The sequence below is a fragment of the Podarcis raffonei genome, chromosome 17 (assembly GCF_027172205.1).
Source record: "Podarcis raffonei isolate rPodRaf1 chromosome 17, rPodRaf1.pri, whole genome shotgun sequence".
NCBI classification, from domain to species: Eukaryota; Metazoa; Chordata; class Lepidosauria; order Squamata; family Lacertidae; genus Podarcis; species Podarcis raffonei.
This window is the reverse complement of record NC_070618.1, coordinates 18,261,424-18,284,088: the sequence shown is the minus strand read 5'-3', so window position 1 is coordinate 18,284,088 and position 22,665 is coordinate 18,261,424. Positions and strand designations below refer to the sequence as shown.

At 40.8% G+C, this 22,665-nt stretch overlaps 1 protein-coding gene across 14 annotated transcripts in view; it reads right to left on the bottom strand.

The window, feature by feature from the left end:
• Window positions 1–1,041: 1,041 nt before the first annotated feature.
• The window catches only part of NFIB (nuclear factor I B), a 295,847-nt gene continuing 274,223 nt past the window's right edge, over window positions 1,042–22,665 (bottom strand). For 11 of the 14 annotated variants that reach the window (XM_053372197.1, XM_053372196.1, XM_053372205.1 and 8 more), the window contains 2 exons: window positions 15,719–15,807; window positions 1,042–3,769 (listed from right to left, as the gene is read on the bottom strand). In XM_053372197.1, coding sequence (XP_053228172.1) covers window positions 3,640–3,769; window positions 15,719–15,807 — 219 coding nt within the window. In that variant the 3' untranslated portion in view covers window positions 1,042–3,639. Of the gene's footprint in view, window positions 3,770–15,718; window positions 15,822–22,665 lie in introns of those variants that run through there. The other 3 variants (XM_053372202.1, XM_053372209.1, XM_053372203.1) reach the window with 2 other exon arrangements.

Genomic DNA, 22,665 nt, shown 5'->3' with positions numbered 1-22,665 from the left:
AGTAGATAAAATTGCCTGCCCGTACAAAGCCAATGGCAGATAAAGAAACATGGGTATTGGGTATATACTGTATTTTTCCGTTTATAAGACACCCCCACATATAAGACTGGGGGAATCCGATTTAAGAAAATGGGGGAAGATCTATCTGTGTATAAGACGCCCCCAAATTTTGGACACTATTTTTTAAGGAAAAAAACCTAGTCTTATACATGGAAAAATACAGTACACCTTGGAGCAGCTTTTCAGATTATGTTTGGTATTCAGGTATAATAAGTACCGAAGGACAAAATACATGTCAAAATATCATGTCAGTTGTGAAGAACACACACGTTAGCCCTGTCTAGATACTGGTTTTCTACGGGGAGTGGAGGGGAGAAGAGTTTGACACATACTACTCAGCCCCCTCTTGATGCATAATGTGCAATGAGGACAGTAGGCTAGGCTGGCTGGCGCCATCTTGATCAGCTGTCACACACAGAATACTACAATCTGCACAGGGCTAACGTCCTCCCCGGTAGAATACAGGGAAACAGGGCCCAATCTTAGAGTCCCTTTAGACAAGCTGCATGGGAAGAAGTCAGTTTTGCCTCTTTAGAAGCACTGGTTTGCCCCTTGCCTGCCTGTGCTAAGAACACAATGCAAAAAGAGGGTTCCATATCACAAATTTAACAGCAGTGGCTCCTTCGCCAAAGGAAAAGAGTCCTACTGGGGAATACCTACCAGGTATACCACTGCCAGAAGCAACTGCTCTCAATATGAGATGTCATGAATAACCAAGCTCTCAAACAGAAGGACTACACTAGGTTACAGTGGCTAGACTTTCCAAGGGTCCCTATTTACGAAGGACAGCCCCGGATTTACAGAAACCGTCTTGGTCTCTGTTTTGATCCCAGAAAGTCCCCCTTTTCCTTAGGACATCCCTGTTTCCATCGGAGAAACGTTGGGAGGGTATGGAGTAATGCAAGCCCGAGCCAAGGAGATAAGCAGCTAAACAACCTTTAGGTGACATCTGAAGGTAGCCCTGTATAGGGAAGTTAATTAATGTTTTAATATATGTTGGAAGCCACCCAGAGTGACTGGGGCAACCCACTCAGATGGGTGGGGTATAAATAATACTATTATTATTATTATTATTATTATTATTATTATTATTATTAGTCCTATTTTCATGAAATGTTGGAGTCTGTATGATTCTGTATTTTGCGCTTGGGTATCTGTGTGCAATACAAAACATAGCGTAATAAGCTGACTTTGGAGAAGAAAAAAGTTTTATTGGTATGTTATTGTTTATCTGATTCCTACCTCAAAATATGCTTTTAATCATGCCATAGCATGGGGCAATATATTTTGTAAAAATTTTAACAGGCTGCTGCTCTCTGTGGGTCTTGGAAAAAAAATTGAGAGGTTTTTTTTCTTCAAGTCAAGTCTGCCTCCAACGGAATCCATTATTAGTATTTATCATCGTCATTATTTACCACTGTTATTTTAAAACCAGAAATGAGTTCAGCTTGCACCCCAGGTGGAAAGTTAAAAAGAGGACACCTTGTTGAGATTTTTTTTTTATCACAGTAGGCAGAAGAGTCGCTTTGTAGCCCTCACCGGGCGAATGGTGCACTGCTTCACAGCTACACTGTTCACAAATCCTTCCCACCCACCCAGAATAGATAGATATATGTATGTATAAACAAAAACAAAAAAACCCCTGCCCATCTCTCAGTACACAAAAGGACCTCATCACACTGCAAAAATAGCAGTACCCACTTTGGTCAATTAAAACAAACAAACGAACAAACGAACAAACGAAAAAGCATACATTAATCTTTTGTCTTTTAAATCTGTGTACTTACCTAGAATAACCAATACAGCTAAAAAGCACTACCTACATAGGCAAAACTTGGTATTGCATAATTCGTATAAATTTGAATCCCCTCCCCCCAATATTAATTGGAAGATGAAAAACATGAAAGATTAATAGAAAAAACACCAAAATACTGAAAATATTGCTGGTCGATTACAATTTTCAAGCGGCAACTATACACAGCCATGATATGCTTTATAAATGTGAGATAAAGTTATAACTGCTTAAAAAATCCATGATGTCAATTTTTTTTTTTCGTTTTCCCATCTTGGAGTACAAAATATTTTGTCATAAAAATGGTAAAGATTTAAAATGATAATAAATGCAGCAAAACAAGTGTAGTGATGTCACTTTTTTTTTTTTAGATTTCAAGGCAAGGCACGTTATGTGGACATTATAACTTCGTGCAAATTAGGATTACTGGATAAAGTAGTTTTAATTAATTTTTTTTTTATAGAGACATAGAGGCAAAATGTATCCGCCCATGCACGTTCCTGTCAATATGAGAAATGTGTCGAACAAGGCTAATTTCTGAGAGCACCATGCAAAGATTTCAGCACCCTGTTATTAGACTTTCTAAAAGAGTGCATTTTTAAAAAATATATTTCACCCCCCACCCACCCAACCCAACAACCTGGCGTTCCCAGTTTGTAAACTGTAAGCTTTGTCCCTATGATGTGAATTTACCTCTCTCCCGTCTCTGTGATGAAGGTTTTATAGAACCTTTCCCATTCTCTAGGGATTCTTCTTGATGCAACCAGTAACTTTAAATAAATAAAATACCTCAAAGAGGCAGAAGCTAAAATCAACATAAGTGCTGTGTTTCAATCAATTTCTTTTTCTCAAGTACATGATTTGTCTTGATTTAATTAATGCCTTTTAATGCCCCCCCTTCAAAACTGAGGGGAAAATAGATTTGTTCAAAATACCTTTGAAATTCTTCTTGTTTTTTTTAATCCCCTCAATTTAGAGTCCAAGGGCTAAAGGACTTATAACAATGATCCCCTTTAGATATACTTTTTAAAAATTGCACTTGCCTCTAAGTGTTTTCCTTAGTGGGGGGGGAATTATTTTTCGTGTCTTCCTCTTTTTTGTTTTTACGGTCATATGAGAAGATAACACATTATTTAAACCTAAAGTGAGGCATCAATTCTATAAAATGCCTGTGTGTTTAAATGACTTCCTGAACATTTCAAACTAGGTAACGCAGTAGGAAAAGGCTGGGTTATAAGGGCCAAAGTTAAACAAATTTGGATTGATCATTAAAGGCTAAATTGTTTGTTTCTTTCATTAGAGAAAAAAAAACTTTTAGAAATTAAGAGTGCTGAGAAAAGCTGGCTCACTGGCCCCAATTCTCCTGCAACTCTGGTGGATGTCTCCTAGCCTTTGTTTTGAGAGCTAACTAGGAATAGTGATCCCATGCGTAAACACCAAGAATACTAAACCAATAAACTAGCTTATCATGCAAATATTAAGGCATCTAGAAAGTCAGTTAAAATATATTGTCAGAGACAGAACATCTATTTCCCAGTGGATTTCATAGAACAAAGGCTACTTAGGAGGAACATCTTTCTACTCATCAGTGAAATATCGTCGACCCTTTTTTTTTTTTTTAAACATCGTTACAGTTTCAACCTTAAGGGAATTAGTGATTGTAAGTGCTGCAATTGCTGGTCTATGTTTCTTCTTTCTTCAGGTTCTTCTTTCTTCTTCTTCTTCTTCTTTTTTTTTTTGTCCCGTCTTCCTTTCTTTTATAGTATTTTGTTCAGTTTCAATCTCCCTCAGTTGCTTGTTTCTGCTTGAAGGAAAGGTTCTCCAATTAGGTTCAAACCATAATTTTGGACGCTTGTCGGCAGGATTGGTGTCCTGTTTGATACTTGAAAAGGGACCAAGCTAGCCCAGGTACCAGGACTGTTGAGGGAAAAGAGAAGAGAGAGCAGAATAATCGTTTAGAATATGGTAGCAGCAATAACCTAAAAAAAGAAGAAGAATTAAGATTGGAACACCACCCAGCTCCATATTCTAACAATTCTTCTAACAGTGCATCAATTTTCACAGATGAACTTTAAATATCCAGATACAATATGCTACAATATGCTAATTGACCGATCCTAAAACTAGCACCATAGCAGTCTTGCAATCCAATAAACAAAGTTACCTGATTGTAAATCCCACCGAACAAAACAGGCCCTGTTTCTGCATAGACATGTATAGGATTGCATTGTTATTCTCACGGCGGAGAATATTATGCCGGTTAACAGGCAGATAGGTCACTGCCAATATTTAATTATTTACTTATTGGGTGGTCTAAGGTTTAGTCAGAGTAGACCCACTGAAATGAATGTACCTAACTTAGCCATGCTCATCGTTAACTGTAATAAGCCTACTCTGAATAAATCGTATTTGAAAAGCACCCATTGGAAAGTGGATCATGCTTTGACAGAAATTCAAGTTCGAGTGAGTGGAAAAACTGGCTGTCAGAAACCACCTCCCTGAGTTGCTTTTTAGGAGTAAAGTTGTGAACTTATCTGGGTTTTTGTTTTCTTAAGGCTCATAACTTTCTAATGTTCAACAATATTTTTGTGGACAAAAAAAACAAAGTAGCATTTGCAACACCTTTCACATCTAGTGCTTGAGTGCAAAACAGTCAGATCTTTTTATGTTTGTTGTGTGTGTGTGTGTGTGTTTTTTGGGGGAGACAGGAATATTCAACGCAAATAAATTATCGTGGTGACAAACAGGATTGTTGTTGCAGCATGACTAATAAATTTAATTTAGATGTTTATCTAAACCTCTCAAACTTCCCAACTTATGACTCTTAGAAATGCACCATGCAATATATTTGTCAATATTGTTTATGAATCCCGAGGGAAGGATAACTCTCGTACGTTAACACTGTGCAGATACCACAAGAATTTTACAACCCTCTGACCAGAAGTGTGTTGCGCAGCATAGGCCTTCCTTAGGAAAAAGTTAGCACTTTTCAGAAATAGTACCAGGCTGGGGAGATTAGCCTTAAGGAAATGGTGCTTTAAAATGTCAAAGCAGTAGCAGCTGAGATGCTTAAATTAAAAGAATAGTTCTAGATTAGAGCCCTGAAGCACATTAAAGACAAAGCATAGAGTTGCCACAAGTTAGACACACTGAAATAAAGAGACATGCCTAACATGGGCCCATTAATTTCCATGGGTCTACTCTTGAGTAGAACTTAGTTAATTATCTGAAGAAGTGTGCATGCACACAAAAGCTTATACCAAGAGCAAACTTAGTTGGTCTCTAAGATGCTACTGGACAATTTTTTTTATTTTATTTTATATATTTAGTTAATTATGACACACATAAAATTCATCCATTATTTTTGAGGCAATAGCCCATGGATCATGAGTGCAGTCATGGAGGTTCCACCAAAAGCAGCTTCCCTCTAGTGAGTGATTCCTACCTTCATGTGTAGTCATCACAATCTGCACGGTCCTCCCTGGCCCTGCTGGATATTTATAGCGGCCACTGATGGAATTGTGGCCATATTCATTATGAAGTCCTCGTTAGTATAGTGATAAGTATCCCCGCCTGTCATGCAGGAGACTGGAGTTCGATTCCCCGATGGGGAGAAGCGCACATTTTGAGGGACATGGGTGGCGCTGTGGGTTAAACCACAGAGCCAAGGACTTGCCGATCAGAAGGTCAGCGGTTCAAATCCCCGTGATGGGTTGAGCTCCCGTTGCTTGGTCCCTGCTCCTGCCCACCTAGCAGTTCGAAAGCACGTCAAAGTGCAAGTAGATAAATAGGTACTGCTCCGGCGGGAAGGTAAACGGCATTTCCGTGTGCTGCTCTGGTTTGCCAGAAGAGGCTTAGTCATGCTGGCCACATGACCCGGAAGCTGTACGCCGGCTCCCTTGGCCAATAAAGCAAGATGAGCGCTGCAACCCCAGAGTCAGCCACAACCGGACCTAATGGTCAGGGGTCCCTTTACCTTTACCTTTACATGGCATATAGACAGCTTGGCTGCTTACAAGCATAGTTCTTCAAGTAGTCCTTAGTGTTGCTCTGCACAGATGCCCAGGTGGGACTGCACAGAGTCCACAAAGAAAAATGAGAATTATAATGTAATGCTGACAGCAGCACCTGCGTGTAGGCGGCCCTCCAAGCCGGTACAATTGGGAACAAGCCCTAGGCTTAAGAGCTCCTCCCTTCTTCCTTTATGCACATGGCTTGATTCAGAACTTCCCAGTTTGGTCAAACCATCATTTGATGTTGTACCTGAACTACTGAGACAGGCTCACTTACAAGCAAGCTCACTTACAACTCAGGGTCCACAAACCACCATCTATGTTTTGTGCGTAAACATTGTTCTCATCAGACCACAGTTTGTTGCGTTCGAGTGCAACAGCAAACTAAGGTTTGATCCACGCAAAAAGTAAAGCACTAAATGAAGAAGGGAGTGAGTAGTAGGCTCACTTGTAAGTCTCTTAAGCCATGGTTTGTAAGACAGTCTTAAAGCAGCCAAGGCAAGCATTATATATAAGGCACATATCATTTCTGATTGGGAAGCTTTTTGGATGGAATCTCATGAGAAATGTAACATGTAAACAGCTCTAGAATTATTTCTCTTCTGAATGCTTCCTGGTTATATCACCAAGATCGCCAATGGGACAGTTCAGCAAACACAATATCTGTGCTATTTTGTCCAGAGTTACTGCCCAGTTAATAAAATGTTCAGTAAAGTGGTTCCCTAATGCTATAGAGGTAGGCATAAATTTTTGAGCAGTGTTTATAAAATACACCTATTAAAATTCATGAGAAAAGAGGTAACTGTACAGAACTCTATTCACTGAAAAGTACTAACGGAAGTATTGATAATAACCTATTGGCATAATGCTACTTAATGTCCTCTCCTTCCACTAACAAAAGGTCACTTCTGAGGAAATAGGAGAACAGCAGATAGAACATGGAGAATATAAGTATAATACTCAGGAATACTCAGCTCTGCTTAGGGCATTTGAACATTGTCTAAGAGACACAAAAAATGTCTGATTTGAAAATTGTGCCTTCCATAAAAAGGATACCCCAGAATTACTTCAAATTATCTGATGGCAACTTCAACTTCTGCTGCTATTCATATATTTTCATTGCATAAGGGAAGAGAATAGAATTTAAAGTGAACATATTGTTTAGGTATCCACCATTTTGACTGTCTTGTTTAGCAAAGCTTTCTGCTTATGCACAGAGCTAGTAACCTAGCAAAAACCTGCAATACAGCCCCATCACTTTCTCTACCCTCCCTCCCAAAACTCCCTCTGTTTTAAAAAACTGGACGATTGATTTGTATCCTTCAGCCTCTTTGGGAAGTGCCTTATGTTTCTGGCAGCCCAATTTGCACTTATAGCCGTGTGGCGGTATGTATATTAATCATGCATGAATGTCCTTTAGACCCCACTTCAGATCTAGCGCAGATTTTTCTATACATTCTAGAGACCAGAAGCTGAGCTCATACATGCTGGGCCTTGTAATAATAATAATAATAATAATAATAATAATAATAATAATAATAATAATAATAATTTATTATTTATACCCACCCATCTGGCTGGGCTTCCCCAGCCACTCTGGGCATCTTCCAACAAAATCTTAAAATACAGTAATGTATCAAACATTAAAAGCTTCCCTAAACAGGGCTGCCTTCAGATGTCTTCTAAAAGTCTGGTAGTTGTTGTTCTCTTTGACATCTGGTGGGAGGGCATTCCACAGGGTGGGTGCCACTACCGAGAAGGCCCTCTGCCTCTGCCTGTTCTCTGTAACTTGGCTTCTCTTCCAGCACACTGGCTGCTGTTGTTGCGGGATCTTACTATTCCTGATTAATATAGTGCTTGCGCCTTCCTCCTCCTGCCAGTCAGCTGCCATTGGATCCCAGTTCCCAAGCATAGCAAATGCTAGCACAAACTAAGGAACTTTGACACTGGCACTATGAGAGAGTCTGTAACACAGAAGGCATGCATCTCCCACTTTCTCAAACTACGAGTCTTGGAGTTTCCTCTTCAAACACTGAGCCACATTCAACCGCTGGCGGAAGCCTGTGTCAGGACTTGTGCTAGCTCGGCAGGGCTTCCTCGGTTTCTTTCCCCCATGTGCCCCAACAACCCAGGCTTGGGGGTGTCAGGAGAATCCCCAGACAGCATGTGAGAGGAGGAGAGGGGAGATCATTCCAACAGACAGGCAGAAATGCTTGCACCAATGCAGTGAGCTCCTAAATGTTCTTCCCACCAACTTTCCCTCCTTATGGGGTCGCTGTTGTGAAGAAACATGAAATTAGAATTGTACAGTGATTTGAATCCCCTGATCCTTATCTTGGTTATCTTTAGATATGCAAGTACAGTGGTACCTCGGGTTAAGTAGTTAATTCGTTCCGGAGGTCCGTTCTTAACCTGAAACTGTTCTTAACCTGAAGCACCACTTTAGCTAAAGGGGCCTCCCGCTGCCGCCGGAGCACAATTTCTGTTCTCATCCTGAAGCAAAGTTCTTAACCTGAAGCATGATTTCTGGGTTAGTGGAGACTGTAACCTGAAGCGTATGTAACCCGAGGTACCACTGTACATGGTTACTTGGCAATCAACTGAAAATAGGAACCTACAAACAGTGGCGTCGCAAGGGGGGGTGGTTTGCCCCAGGTGCCATGTCTGGAGGGGTGACAAGAAGGCACCCCGCGGGGTGCTCGCCCTGCCATCCCTGGGCACAGTGACACGAGCGGCCATTGTGCCACCGTATGTGGAGGATCCTCCATTCGTGGCTGCAGCCACGAGCAGAGGATCCCGCCAACGTCTATACGGCATTCGAGCAGCGCTGGCGGCAAACCGCTATGTACAACACATGCACGGTGTCGCATGCAAGAGCTGTATGTAGCGACGCCGCACATGCGCTGTACATAGCGGTTTGCCGCCAGTGCTGTCCATACGGCACTTGGGCGGCACCAGCAGCAAACTGCTATGTAGGGCGCATGCGCAGTGTCACACGCATGCGCTGTATGTGGCGATGCCACACATGTGCCCTACGTAGCAGCGCAACGCATGCGCAGCCGGCGTTTGCCCCGCCCCAGGTGTTAGCCTTCATTCACCCCTGCCTACAAACTTCTATCACAATATTCCTCAGAAGTGTAGGTCATCTTAAGCCTACTTTTCATTGTCTTTATGTGGGCAGTGCCACACATATTTATGTCAAAAGTTAGCAAAATTTCTATTACCAGTTCACCAAGAATGGATATATACTGTATTCCTGTGATTTCTTTTTTCACAGCGACTTGGGCCATATATGCATTTTTTTTTGCAATGTTTTGTTTTGTTGTTAGAGGGAAGACACCTAAGGTTACGTTGTAGTTTTAGGTATAAGGCAAAAATAAATTGTGGTCTAATTCCAACACAGATTTAGGGATACGTAAGCACATCTAACCGTGATGGTTTCAGGGCAAAAATCTCTGTTATTTAGTTTGCTTGAAATGAGACAGTACTAAAACAAAGTAAGCTGCACTGATAAATGTTTTGCAGTTCACATACGTAATAGCACAGAAGAGGTTAACCTCAAAGCATTTCAGCTTCCAGGGTGCCGATTCCCATTTCTGTGACAGAACCTTAACTCGATCTTTTTCAAAAGTTATTTTTAAAGTTGGCAAGAATCACACAAGCACTGACTATCTGCCCCCCCTATTTTCTGCAACCTTTTAAATAAATTTTGCACAGCGGTTCATTAAAATGTGCACTTAATATAAATAAGAATTAGCATTTTATTTTTGTTTGCTCAATAAACATGCCGAACACTCACAGAAAGGACAAATCACAGTATAAAAAAAGTTTCACGGTTGAAGAAGACACTACACACACACACACACACACACACACACACACACATTTTAAAAGTGATATTCTGAAATCATCAAGGGGATAATGGTGCTCTTACCACTTCTAAAAAAACCCAAAAAATCATACTCATCCTTCTCTAAGAACACTGCTAAAATCATCTGACAGGAAACATAAGATTAAGTTTATCCTACCTAACTGAACAAAGAGCGCTTAGAACAAGCAACTGGTTTACTGCAGCGCGGGAACTTTTCTAATCCTGCTGGAATCTGCAGTGCAACTCTCAAAGTACAGCTGGGAGGGGGAGTTGCTTTCTTTCGAACATTTTCTCTGTGGATTCCCCTCATTTTAGTCACATTGTAGGGTTTTGTTTTTGTTTTGTTTTTGTTTTTTGCCGATTCTTCCATAAAGGTTAACTTAAAGCTTCAAACATAATCATGTGGAAAATGGACATTATTGATTCCTATGGTCCATTGTTCCTCCATTCTGAGTCCCTGAAGTTCAAGTTCAATCTGGAATTACATCATGTCTGGTTTCTCCTGGTTACCAGACGGCTTGAGACGTGACCACAGCTACAGAAAAAACAAACAGGCTTCTTCACGCTTCGGCTCCCCTATCGATTCAAACAAACTTCTCTCTCTCTCTCTCTCACTCCCTCTCTTTCTTTCTCTCTCTCTCAAGTATGCTTCAAGTATGGAGCATGGTTAATTTAGAGATTAAGTTCCAAATTAGATTATCTAATGGCATCTTAATGGATTGCTGACCCATTTCCTGTGGGATGGCAGCATGCAAGTCTGGCTGGAATACAATTAATTTCTTAGGAAGTGTTCCGAAGATGTTTGCTTAGATGGAAAGGAAACATAATTCTCTGCACATCTTGTTTTATTAGGGAGTTGGGTGGAAAGTGTAACAGAGATAGTGACAAACTGATAAAAAAACCCAAATCCTTCCAGCTTTCCCCACCGCTAATGATTTTATCAGCAATGTTTTCGTTTCATTGTTTTTATTTGCAAAAGTTGAGTTTGCATTTTTGTCCCAAGCAAGCAAATACATTATACAGAAAGTAACCCCCTGGCTAACTGCAGCACAAACTTTAACAACAACAACTACTACTACAACTACAACGTTACTTGATTTTGATTAAGTTCTTTGAAAGTTTGCCTGTTTTGTTAGAATCCGAAATCTGCAGGGCTATTCTCATCCTCCCTTCCCCCACATGCCAAAGCTTATTCCATCTCACTGCCTTATCAGCATCACAGCTCTTTAGAGGGGTTGGGGGGCAAAGAATGCCGCTCTAAAAAGTTGAACATTAAGAACACCCCTACGGCTACAGCTGAAAAGGAAATTCAGCACTCTGAGAATAAGGCTCTCCTCAGGAGCTCTAAGAACAAACCAGCTGTTGTACTGTACTTCTGTCTCGAGATAACAAAGTGAAAGCAGGAAATGCCTGGGCACAGCAAAAGTAATGTTAAATTAGCAGCTATCCCTTCAAAAAAAGGACCGAAAAAGGTTTGCTTTTTGAAATATAAATTACAATACCTTGACAATGAGCGCCTTAACACTGTTACCGTTTTTGAAAGACTTGGCAGAAAACAGCCAAAGTTCAAAACTGCTAACGACCCAGCCCTGCAATAATAGCAGCTTAGTAGCTGCTGAAAAATTGAGCCTCGTGAACACTAGTCTACACTGGACCCTACTTGTGCAAAGCTGATTTCCACGTGGTTCGGATTATTTGAGCAGGAGCATACAAACGCTTTTGTTGAGGCACTCCTGGATTTTTAAATTCAGTTTTGGTTCTCTATTTGCACAATTGGCTTGAATTTTGTAACAGTGCAGCAATTCCTATGGCTTTTTTCAGCTGAGGACATTTTTCTGATAAAGAATCTGGTTTGCACACTGCCAAAAAGAAACCATCTTGCTTTCTGCATCTTGCCTTCAAACAATGAGGTGTTCAAACAACGCTACCACCCAACATGGACACATATAGGTACGGAATGAATTAGGAGTTTGTTTGAACATCCTTATATGTCTTCTGCACTAGGGGTGCAAAGAAGCCAGGGCACCAAATATATTTTCGGTTGTTAACTGAGTGCTTTGTTTTCTTGGGAAGTGAAATTGTTCACAATTAAAGAAGGAAATCCAACTGTGCCTGGGCGGGGCTTCAGGAGGTCAGTCCTACTGTGAGGGTGGATAAAGCATGGAAAAACTTCTCTGATGCACTCACTATGTTTCCATATGGGCATTGTTTGTCTAATACAGAAGTATTTGTCCAAGACAGGGGTAGGCAACCTAAGGCCCATGGGCCACAAGTGGCCCACGAGGGTCGTTTAACTGGCCCCTGAACCGAGCTGCCCGCAGTGCTGGAAATCGCATCTGCGAATGCTCAGGCGCTGAAAATCACATCTGCGCAGATGCCGAAAAACGTGTCTGTGCAGACGCAGATGCTGGAAATCGCAGCTGCGTGCAATCCAGCCCACGGAGGGATCTCTGCTGGAGTTAACTGGCCCAGGCGAGGTAAACCTTGCCGACCGCTGGTCCAAGACAAGTCTTGATGTTAAGGGCAGCAAAGGCTTATGTGGTTCGGTAGCACTGCAGAGTCTCCCTTCCAAAACTGGTGTTGCTATACAGGGCCGTCTTTAGCATATGTGCCGCCAGGGTGCAAATATCTGCCCAGTGCTCCCAAATTTAGTTTAGCTGCCCCCAAATTAACTTTTATTGAGTTTTTTGGGAGGGGGGAAGCCAAAGTTGACCTTTTTAGGGGGGGAATCGCTCACCAGTAACAACGAACCAGCGAAGAAAAATGCTTTCATTTCCTGACTCGTCAGAAATATTTGACGCTACGAAGTAGCAGAGCGACAGAGGAGGGGGACAGGGACTTTCATGCCATTGCTTTTCACTGCCGCCAATCGAGAGGAATGGTATACAGTAGGTATACATTTGGGGGGCCCCCCAGCATTCGGCGCCCGGGTGCCCCACAGCCCTTGCATCCCTAAGTAAAGACGGCCCTGTTCCTATAGCTTGCCTGAACTACCACAGTGCTGAGCCAGCTCATGAGCCACTGCCAATTAAGAAAAGCTTAAATACTGCAAGCTGTCCTGTGCTGGACCCTTCAATGGTACAACAATGATCTAGGGTGTTATGCCTTATTTACAGAGATCAAACTCTGTGGCAACCAAAAACAGTGCAGCCAAGACTGATTGGGAGGTAGGGTAGCTGCAAGCTCAAATTATTAGCATTCTAGGACCTGTCAAGGAGCCAGGTCATCCACAGGGCTGGCACACAGACAGAAAGCATAGAACGCAATTAGTTTTTTATTATCAGAAAAACAACAACACAGCAATGTCCCTGGTTCGTCTTAACTCAATGAAGGTGTTGCTGTTGCTAAGCTCTAGGCATGTCCCTCCCCTCTAGCCTCCTACTCTGGTTCCCTCCCTCCCAAGCAGGCGAAGGCTGCGTTGAGGGGGTGAGCTCCTCCTCTGGGTCTGTCTGGCACGTTGCTCAGCAACATGCAAGACCCTCCTGGAGTGTGGGGTCAGAGGAGAAGGAGAGTCAGCAGGACTGGGACTGACTGCATACGTGCTTCCTGGAAGGCCCTTCCATTTCCTGAGTCCCCTCAAGTCTCCTGTTTCTGTCAGCTCCCAGTTCGTCCCTTCTGCTGGCTGTTTCTCAGTGTCCCACCAGGCTCTGGGCTGTAACTTGTCATCTTTGGAGCCCTCCCTGGGGGCTCTTGGGAGACAGCCTCTGGCCACTCTTCCTCACCCAGCTGGTCCTTGACGGGACCACTGTGTGACTCTCGAGGGCAGCCACTGAAATTCTCATATCAAGTCATAGCTCATACTTCTTGTCAAACATTTCTAAAGACTCGGTTCAATGAACTGATACATGCAGAGAGCATCTTTCTGACCCCATGGTGAACACAAATGTATATCCAAGATTCTGTGCACTTGGAACCTCTCTTCAACAACAGTTCCACATGCATTCCGCTGTGTTTTCACTTACTGAAGAAATACAAGACTTAAAACTCCTTCAAGTCTTGTATTCTTAAAATTGGGCATTTTTAATATATGGGGGATGTTACTTATATTTTTGGAGGGTGTGTGTGTGTGTGTGTGTGTGTGTGAAGGAAATTTATTGTTTTTCACTTAATTAAATTGTACAATGTGACAGAACCATAAACCATAGAAAACTAAAGTCTATCTCTGTATATATTTGGGCGACGTTTGCAATGCTTAAAAGTGGTCTATATCAAGAGAGCCAGTGTGGTGTAGTGCTTAAGAACGGTAGACTCATAATCTGGGGAACCGGGTTCGCGTCTCTGCTCCTCCACATGCAGCTGTTGGGTGACCTTGGGCCAGTCACACTTCTTTGAAGTCTCTCAGCCCCACTCACCTCACAGAGTGTTTGTTGTGGGGCAGGAAGGGAAAGGAGAATGTTAGCCGCTTTGAGACTCCTTAGGGTACTGATAAAGCGGGATATCAAATCCAAACTCTTCTTTTTCTTCTTCTTAATAAGTGATTTATTTTGAAATACAGTCGTACCTTGGAAGCCAAACGGAATCTGTTCCGGAAGTCCGTTCGACTTCCAAAACGTTTGGAAACCAAAGCGCAGCTTCTGATTGGCTGCAGGAAGCTCCTGCAGCCAATTGGAAGCCATGGAAGCCCCGTTGGATGTTCAGCTTCCAAAAATAGTTTGCAAACCAGAACAGTCACTTCCTCATTTGTGGCATTCGGGAGCCAAAACGTTCGAGAACCAAGCTGTTCGAAAACCAAGGTAAGACTGTAAGATAATATAATCTAAAGAAAAAGTTAGGAAATAATATCAACCGCTGTAGGAAGAGAGACAGGGGCAATGTGTCCCTGTTAATCTTCCTTGATCTCTCAGCGGCTCTTGATACCATCTACTGTATCCTCATGGAGAGGCAATCTGAGTTTGGGGTGGGCGGCAATGCTTTGCAGTGGTTCTGGTCCTACTTGGACGGCCGTCTTCAGCAGGTGATGCTTGGGGAGTGTTTTTTGACACCAGGGTGCCTTCAATGTGGGGTCCCCAAAACCTACCTTCCCCTGCAGACACACAAATAGGGAGAAATATGTTGGCTATGTATACATGATTGTGTGTGAGAGAGAAACATGTATGTCTTGTGTGTATGGTGAGTGAATATGTGTGCTAAATGTGCCTATGCAATAGGAAGTGTGGACTAGCACCTTGTATGGTTTTCCAAGAACCGGGGAGTGATTCTTGTTGTTAGATAATACCAACATTATTGTATAGGGTGGGGGTGGGGAATCAGTTGTGTGATCTCCACAAGGAGGATCATCAAGACAAGGCTGGCATACCTTAATATACTCTTTGCCAAGATGTGTGAACGAGAACAACAAAACAATCCCTGAGCTGAGTTCACATGAAATGCCATGCCAAAATTATAAGAAACAAGGGTTTCATATCATTGTTTGTTGGCAGTAAGCAAACCATCGTTAAACAGCTTAACTTGTTCACACATAATGCTAAAGCCATGATTAAATAAACGACCTTTTAGAAAATCCTCTCTTTTGTAGAAATAGGTTTTTTTTCTCACCTGCAAAGAGTAAAAATGAAAGCAAAAGCTAGTTTTAAGACATGTGACTTCTAACTTACCTCAGTAAACATACTAATGTTTGAAATTCAGATCAACGTTTTTTTCTGAGTATGTTGTCTAAACTCTTGTACCAGTTCCTTTTTGTTATTTTTTTAAACCCATATAATCTCCGATTATGAACTTGCAAGCCTCAAAACATGCAGCCATAAATTTGATTCTTCCACAAACTTTTATACTTGACAGCCAACATTTCGTATCCCAAGTGCTTTAACCGATAAAAGTTCAATTTGCATCATTTCAGCTAATCTAAAACATGTAATTCAAGAGACGTTACAAAATATATATATATTATAGTTAAGATCTTGACAAATATAATCCCGAAGGCCACCTGAAACAGATAATGAAGAACCCAAGAGAGTTTAGGTTTGGAAATAATTAAAATTTTACCTTTGCCAAGTAATTCCCAATGTATCCTCATTGCCACTGGGGTATAAATGCCTGCCGTTTTGATTCAAGGTCCAGTCACAAATCCTCAGCTGTCAATTGAAACCTAGCAGTCAGATATGGATCGAGCAGTACTACAGTTTTTAGTATTTAAATGAATGCATGCAAACTAGTACTTTACATGGCACAAACCTTACATCCCCAAGTAGTAGTAGTACTAGTGTAAAAAAACAAAAACAATTTCAAAAATAAAACCGTAACACATCTTGTGCAAAACAAAATCCTACTTTTTCCTCACATTAAGAAAATGCTACTTGGATGTGTTTCTCCATTAATAAAAGCATAAAAGAATAACCGGTATTTAGCAATTAATTATATTATAAACTGAGCTGGGGGAAAAAAAAGAAATGTTAATGTTCAATAGTGAATTTAAAAACAAAAAAGAAAAGCAAAGCAAAACCACTTAAAATTATTCAATGTACTAGGGGGGAAAGGACAGGGGGAGGGAAAAAAAATCAATATCTTGAAAGCATGCATTTGGTGATACACAGATGACATGCAATTTAAAGGAAAGAGGATCCAAAATTACATAATGACCTTATCTTACTGTTCAAGAAGGGTGGAGGCATTTGTAATAGAGGTTGATTAATTTAGTGTTACTGAATATGGCATCACTTAACATGCAGTGGTAAAATAATCTAATCTAGCTCTAGAAGCAAAATAATACCATTTAAAAGACTTTAAAGTGGAGAATGCATTACATGTAAGCTGAAACAAATTCTTCCCAGATCACCAAATCATCAGCGCTGCTCTTCACTAATTATTCATGTAACCCTATACAGCCATTTATCTGGCAGCTGCCCTACAGTGCTAGCAGATTTCCTGAAAAGATGCAGTGATTATATTTATGTTTGAGCAAATAAGCCCCATCTAGTCTAATGAAGAAAGCCTAGGAAAAGTATGATTTCAATCCCTACTCACCGATACTATAAAAATACTATTTTAAAAGTACCAAATCACACTTTCAAATTCAATTAAGATAACACGAATGCTGTAATTAATTGTACCTAAAAGCTGTTCTTCCTCCCATCCCCCAATGGAAAGCCTTAAGTGCCTCTAAAAGTTAGAGCAATGACTTTCACAGCAGCTCAATTTATTATAGTCCTTTCCTGAAAAACATATATGCTGAGGACAAGATAATATCCATGCCTTGACCCTGTCTGACTGCTACCCTCTTGCTTTTCCTGCCGTTGAGTCTTCAGAAATGGAAAAGGACCTTCCCTGACTGTTTTCTTATTCGTTATCTGAAGAATTCAGTGTGATCTTTTTTAAAAAAATTGGGTGGGGAGGGGGAAAATGACCAGGAAAATCAACCAGAAAGAGGCACATTCCTGCCCAGAATAATTCTCAAGTACTGCTACAGTACCAGAGATTATGCCTGGAGGACAGTGGGTGTCTGCTATAAAATTTTCTACAGACAGCGTTTTTCAGAATGAATCAGACTGTGAGCTTGAAGGAACTCACTGAACTTCAATGATCTTAAGTAGCACACTGGTGTAGATGTGGAGCCAAACTTGGGCGGGGGGCAACATGTATTACACATCTTCTTTCGACTGGAAGTTTAATGGTTAAATTTTAGGGGGCAGCGTTTTAACTATAAAAGTTGCATCTGCAATATTTGTGTGCAATCATCTATTAAACCTAACCAGGCTCAATTCAGATTCAGTCACAGAAATCGTACCCCGTGCTGTCTGAATTGACAAACGATGGTTTGTAATTGATCAGCAAACCAGAATCAGAAACCTTGGTTTGAAAATTGGGTTTGTAAGCTATGATGAGTGCCAGTTATGGTTGGGAATTATATCTGAACTGAAAAACAAGAGCTATAGAGCATGTTCTCCTTCATGGAGAGCACATGTTGCGGTGGAGGCACACAAGACATCCCTCTGTTGCTGAGCAGGTTAGTTTGGATGGCCACGAATCTTATTGGGCACCACTTGGTCATTGGGGAGAATTTGATGTTGCAATTTATGATTGACAGCCAAGGGGCTATTTATTCCCTGTGCGCAGCGTTGAGCTGCCTCTTTTTGCTGCGCGCATCGGATCACCCTCCCACCCTCCCTATATTTAGGGCTGTTTGCGTTGACCTTTCTATGCCTGTCATGGGGTTGTCTGCTTTGGGGAAGGGGCCTGGTAGGAATTTTGCCATTTGGCTAATTGGCCGGTGCCATTTGGTTTTTTGCCTATTGCATAGCAAATCGTCACAACTTGTAAGGTTGCGGTTAGGCATTGGTTAAATTTGGTTGGTGGAGGGGGTACGGTTGGCTGTGCCTGCCCCTCCAATGCTGCTGCTGCAAGGGTACTCTGTTAAAGGAATCCAGGGGCTCGCTATGCTCTTGTCTGAACCCCTGTCAAGGGGCTAGGGCCACACAAGAGTCCCTGGGAGCATTTGGGGAGAGGGCCTGGCACCCAGCTCTGTTCTCTCCCCAAAATGTTTCCCCTTCTTGACTTTCGCAGGCTTGCAGGTGTCAGTTCTGTTCCTACCTCTAGGTGGGAAGAGATAGTCGCGAAGCAATGCCTAAGCAACCACTCACATTTTGTAATCAATAAAGTTGTGGCCAAAAAATTATGCCAAAAACCTTAAACAAAAATTCTGTATGAATTGTGTTTTATTTGAGGGTGGCTTGGGGACCTCAACACGCAACTGTTGTTCTGCTTCTGTAGCTAAGAATGCTGAGCAAACCGAAATAAAAATAGGTGAGAAATCTGAAATCATGGTTAGCCTGATAGCTGAAAACTCAAGCCATGCTTTGTGTTCTGAATTATAGTTTGGGGGGGGGGGTTGGCACAAAATATGACTAGACTCTTAACTAAGTATGTCAAAAGCTTTTAAGTCAAAACTTTAGAAACTACTACAAAACCTTTATATTGATTAGAAAGTGTGTCAATATACTGGCCTTATTAAATAATTTCAAATCCTCTTACCAAGAACTACATGTGTAATAGGATCTGAATGCCTATGGTAATTTAAGAAAACTGCAAAGCTTGTAATATTTGCCACCAGTATACTTTGCATACAAATACTTTTTAATATAAAAATAAATGTGCAATTGCACACACGCCAGTAAGACGGCCACCTTAACCTAAGAATATAAAAATTATACATACACAGCCACAGAGGACCTAATCCAAAGATACACATGCAGCAATAACTTGCCTGCACGTAAATTGCTATACTAAATTTATGCACATATGCACCAACTGGCACCTATTCATTCAGCATATAACAGATGTGATTTTTTTAAAAAAATGATGGTCACCATTGTGAAGGGCCATTTTATAGGGCTAACTCCCTATATACAGGATTGCAGGAACTGAGCTGCACATGTTGATTCCTAATGCAACATTGGGAATTGCAATCACAGTCCCAAGTACCAGAAACAATGATAAGCTGCATTTCTCTTGCTGGATCAAGACACAAGCATATTAAGTTGGATACTATTGGGCTGCAGGGGAGCTGGGAGTTGGGCAGCAGGCAACTCATTGGATCCCAATCTATTTTTCATATAATGCTATTTAAACTAAGGTTACCAGACACTTTTCAACTTCAGTGGATTTTGTATGGGGACTGATTTGTAAATCCGGGACTGTCCCCGGGAAACAGGGACGTCTGGTAACCTTAATTGAAACTCACCCACCCCATTTTTAGTATTGTATTTTTTAAAAAATTACAAACCTACAACTAATTTTCTTAAATACATCATGTATCGTTTAATATTATTTTCCCATGTCTTAACAAAGTTTCTAAGGTTAATATTCCTTCCACACCACTTTGTTCAGCAGCTTAGGTAAATATATATATGGAAAAGGCAGCAAGTGATATGAGACCAAGCTTTGCTTTTTGTTGACTGAGGAAGGCTATAAACATATGCATATTGTCATTGTTTTGAGTGAAACTTCCTTTAAATGTGTTTCCTTTCCAACAAGAGTATGTGAAATGTGACCTCTTATCCATTTGCATGTGTCTCTGACAGTCATGTGACTAGGTTTTACGTCAAACTGTCAATTATGATAAGAGACACAATGCGAACAGCCTAAGCGTCGATAACTTGTTTCCTAAATCTATTAAAGCTTTGTTGGAGAAAAATCTCTAGTGCCTTTTCAGTCTTTGCCTGACAATATTAAGTCCGTAGACAGTGTCTGCAATTATGGTTTCAGCTTCCTTGTATATGATTTGAATAAAGAAGATTTATTCCACTATTAATGGAATCATGTAAAAGCCAAAAGATGTGTCTTGAGCTACAACTTCCTGCTGGAATGGCTGCTGTGAAATGCCAATCGCGCGTGTGAGATTTGTAGTTTTCTTTAACTACATCTCACATTGTTGGGCTGGAGCAAAGGGGGGAGGGAAATAAGTCTGCCTAAAGGTAATTCTATGTACTCCTATATATATCTACACACTCAGAGTCCAAGCACTGGTAAAAACCCATACCTAGTGCTCTGGTATTAAGAATGTATCAGTAACTGGTCCAACACCAGCACATAGAAGACTAACATTTTAAATATGATAAATAACTTCTCTTCTGCTTTCACTTCCCCAGCTTTTTAATTAGGTATATTGTCTCTGTAAAATCATCCTGCCCATAAGAAATTAGAATTATAACATTTAGGTCGTGAAAATGCACTTGCCTTGGTGGAAAGGTGATCTATTACAAAGCATTTTAAAACTTTAATAAATATTTAAGTTTCACGTCATTTCCTGGCCCATACTAGCGAAAAGTTTTTTTAAAAAAAAACAACAGCAGTTGATAAATCAGGGGAAAATACGATTCCAGTTTCTTTTTTACAAACTAATAAAAATTTGAAATCCTGGCTATAACTCCAGCCAATGGTATGGGTTGGAAAAGAGCCTGTTCATTAGCAAAAGTTTCACTTCAGATCATTAAAAGTTCAGCCCCCGACCCCAGAACTCTTTCTGCAATGATCTGTCTGCCGCGAAACCTTTTCTACCTTTGTAGGAGATTCTGAGATAAGCTCCGAGGTATAGAAGATTCCACCTAAACATTAGGAAGAACTTCCTGACAGTAAGAGCTGTTCGACAGTGGAATTTGCTGCCAAGGAGTGTGGTGGAGTCTCCTTCTTTGGAGGTCTTTAAGCAGAGGCTTGACAACCATATGTCAGGAGTGCTGCTTGGCAGGGGGTTGGACTCGATGGCCCTTGTGGTCTCTTCCAACTCTATGATTCTATGATTCTATGATTCTATAAATCTTTATTTACAACAAGTTGACAACAAGTCATGTTGAGCTCAACCATTGCCCTACACCAGGGGTGGCCAACTCCCAAGACACTGCGATCTACTCACAGAGTTAAAAGCTGGCAGTGATCTACCCCCTTTTCAGGGGTTCAGGTCAAAGTTGTTGAGCTTTTTTTTTAGGAAGGAATGCCCTGTCCCTGTTTTTGGGGGGGTTCAGGTCAAAGTTGGACGTGCGTGCCCTACACAAAGTGTACCATAGAACCACCCTTCCTGTTTCGTGCCCACCAATTGTTGTTAGAGTGCAACTATCATCTCAGAGCAATGGTGATGTTGGCTGGGGCTGATGGGACTTGCAGTGAAGACTTCAGGAGCGTGCCCATTTGAGGAAGGCTGCCTTAGGAAAGCTAAGAAAAGGCAGACAAGGTATCTGCCAATCATCTCATTATGGAACCCTTTGAAGCTTCTATAGAACCAGAAGCTCCTTGATGCATTACTCTTTGATTAACCACATCAAGGTCTGGTGGCAAAACTAAGAACTAAGAATCTTTGCTCTTTAACCATGAACAAAGAAGAAAACAAAGTGAAGGAAATGAATCCAGAGTAATCCATTGATTACCAATATTAACAATTTCATCTGCGCCACAATTGACTCAAAGTGGTCGTCTACATTATTTAGTTATAGAAGTATTTACATGCAGCCCTCTCACAAAACACCAGGGCAGTGTATAGCAATTTTTATTTTTTTTAAAAAAAATGGTTAAAAGCAATGCACAGCAATTATTGAAATGGACTCTTAATCTGAAGGTTGTGGGTTTGAGCCCCACGTTGGAAAACAAATTCCTGCATGGCAGGGGGTTTGACTAGACAACCCTCGAGGTCCCTTCCAACTCTACAATTCTATGACTGGCTACTCAATAAATAAATAAAAAAACCAGCAGCTGCATAGGCCTAACAGCATTAAAAAAATAAATCTCTGTTTAATTTTTTTTAAAAGATTTATTATGCTATTGTTGCTTTAGCATGGAAATATTTAGCAATTTAAAGTAGCTAGGAGCCAATGTGTGACCACCACAGAAAAAGGATTGGTTAGATTTATGATTCCTAATAATAACCTTGACTTTGCAGCTATCCGCATATTAAGTTACATGTTTAATAACATGCATCTCATAGTGTCCTGGTCTGTAAATTAAAATCTATATGTCATATTGCTTCCCCATGCACATGAGCTCTCAAAATTATATTTATAATGCTCCCATCGATGGAAACATTCCAGCAACTTTCAGTAATAAATTGCTTCATTGGAAATTCCACCAAACTATTATTTTTTTTTGAAGAGACTATTTTTAAGGAGAATCATCAACTATACAAGCAGCCTAAATTTATGGTCATTACTACAATTTATATAGGCTATGTTATGTTACTTAATAATAAAAAAGCACTCAAGAATAAACGTCAATACCTCTCATAACCTGAGAGAATAAATCTCTCCAATGGCTCCTCCTGTGAAACACAGAATGTACCTGTGACAATATTTATTCCTAAGGGGTCAAAGTATATTAAAAGGAATGGTGAATGTTTAAAACACCTCTCTGGAACTAAAACCATTGGCTTTCTAATTTAGAATTTCTCTCAACTAATATAAAATGATTGATTGCCTTTATTTCATGTACCCCTTGATTTTTCTTTTCATTCATCA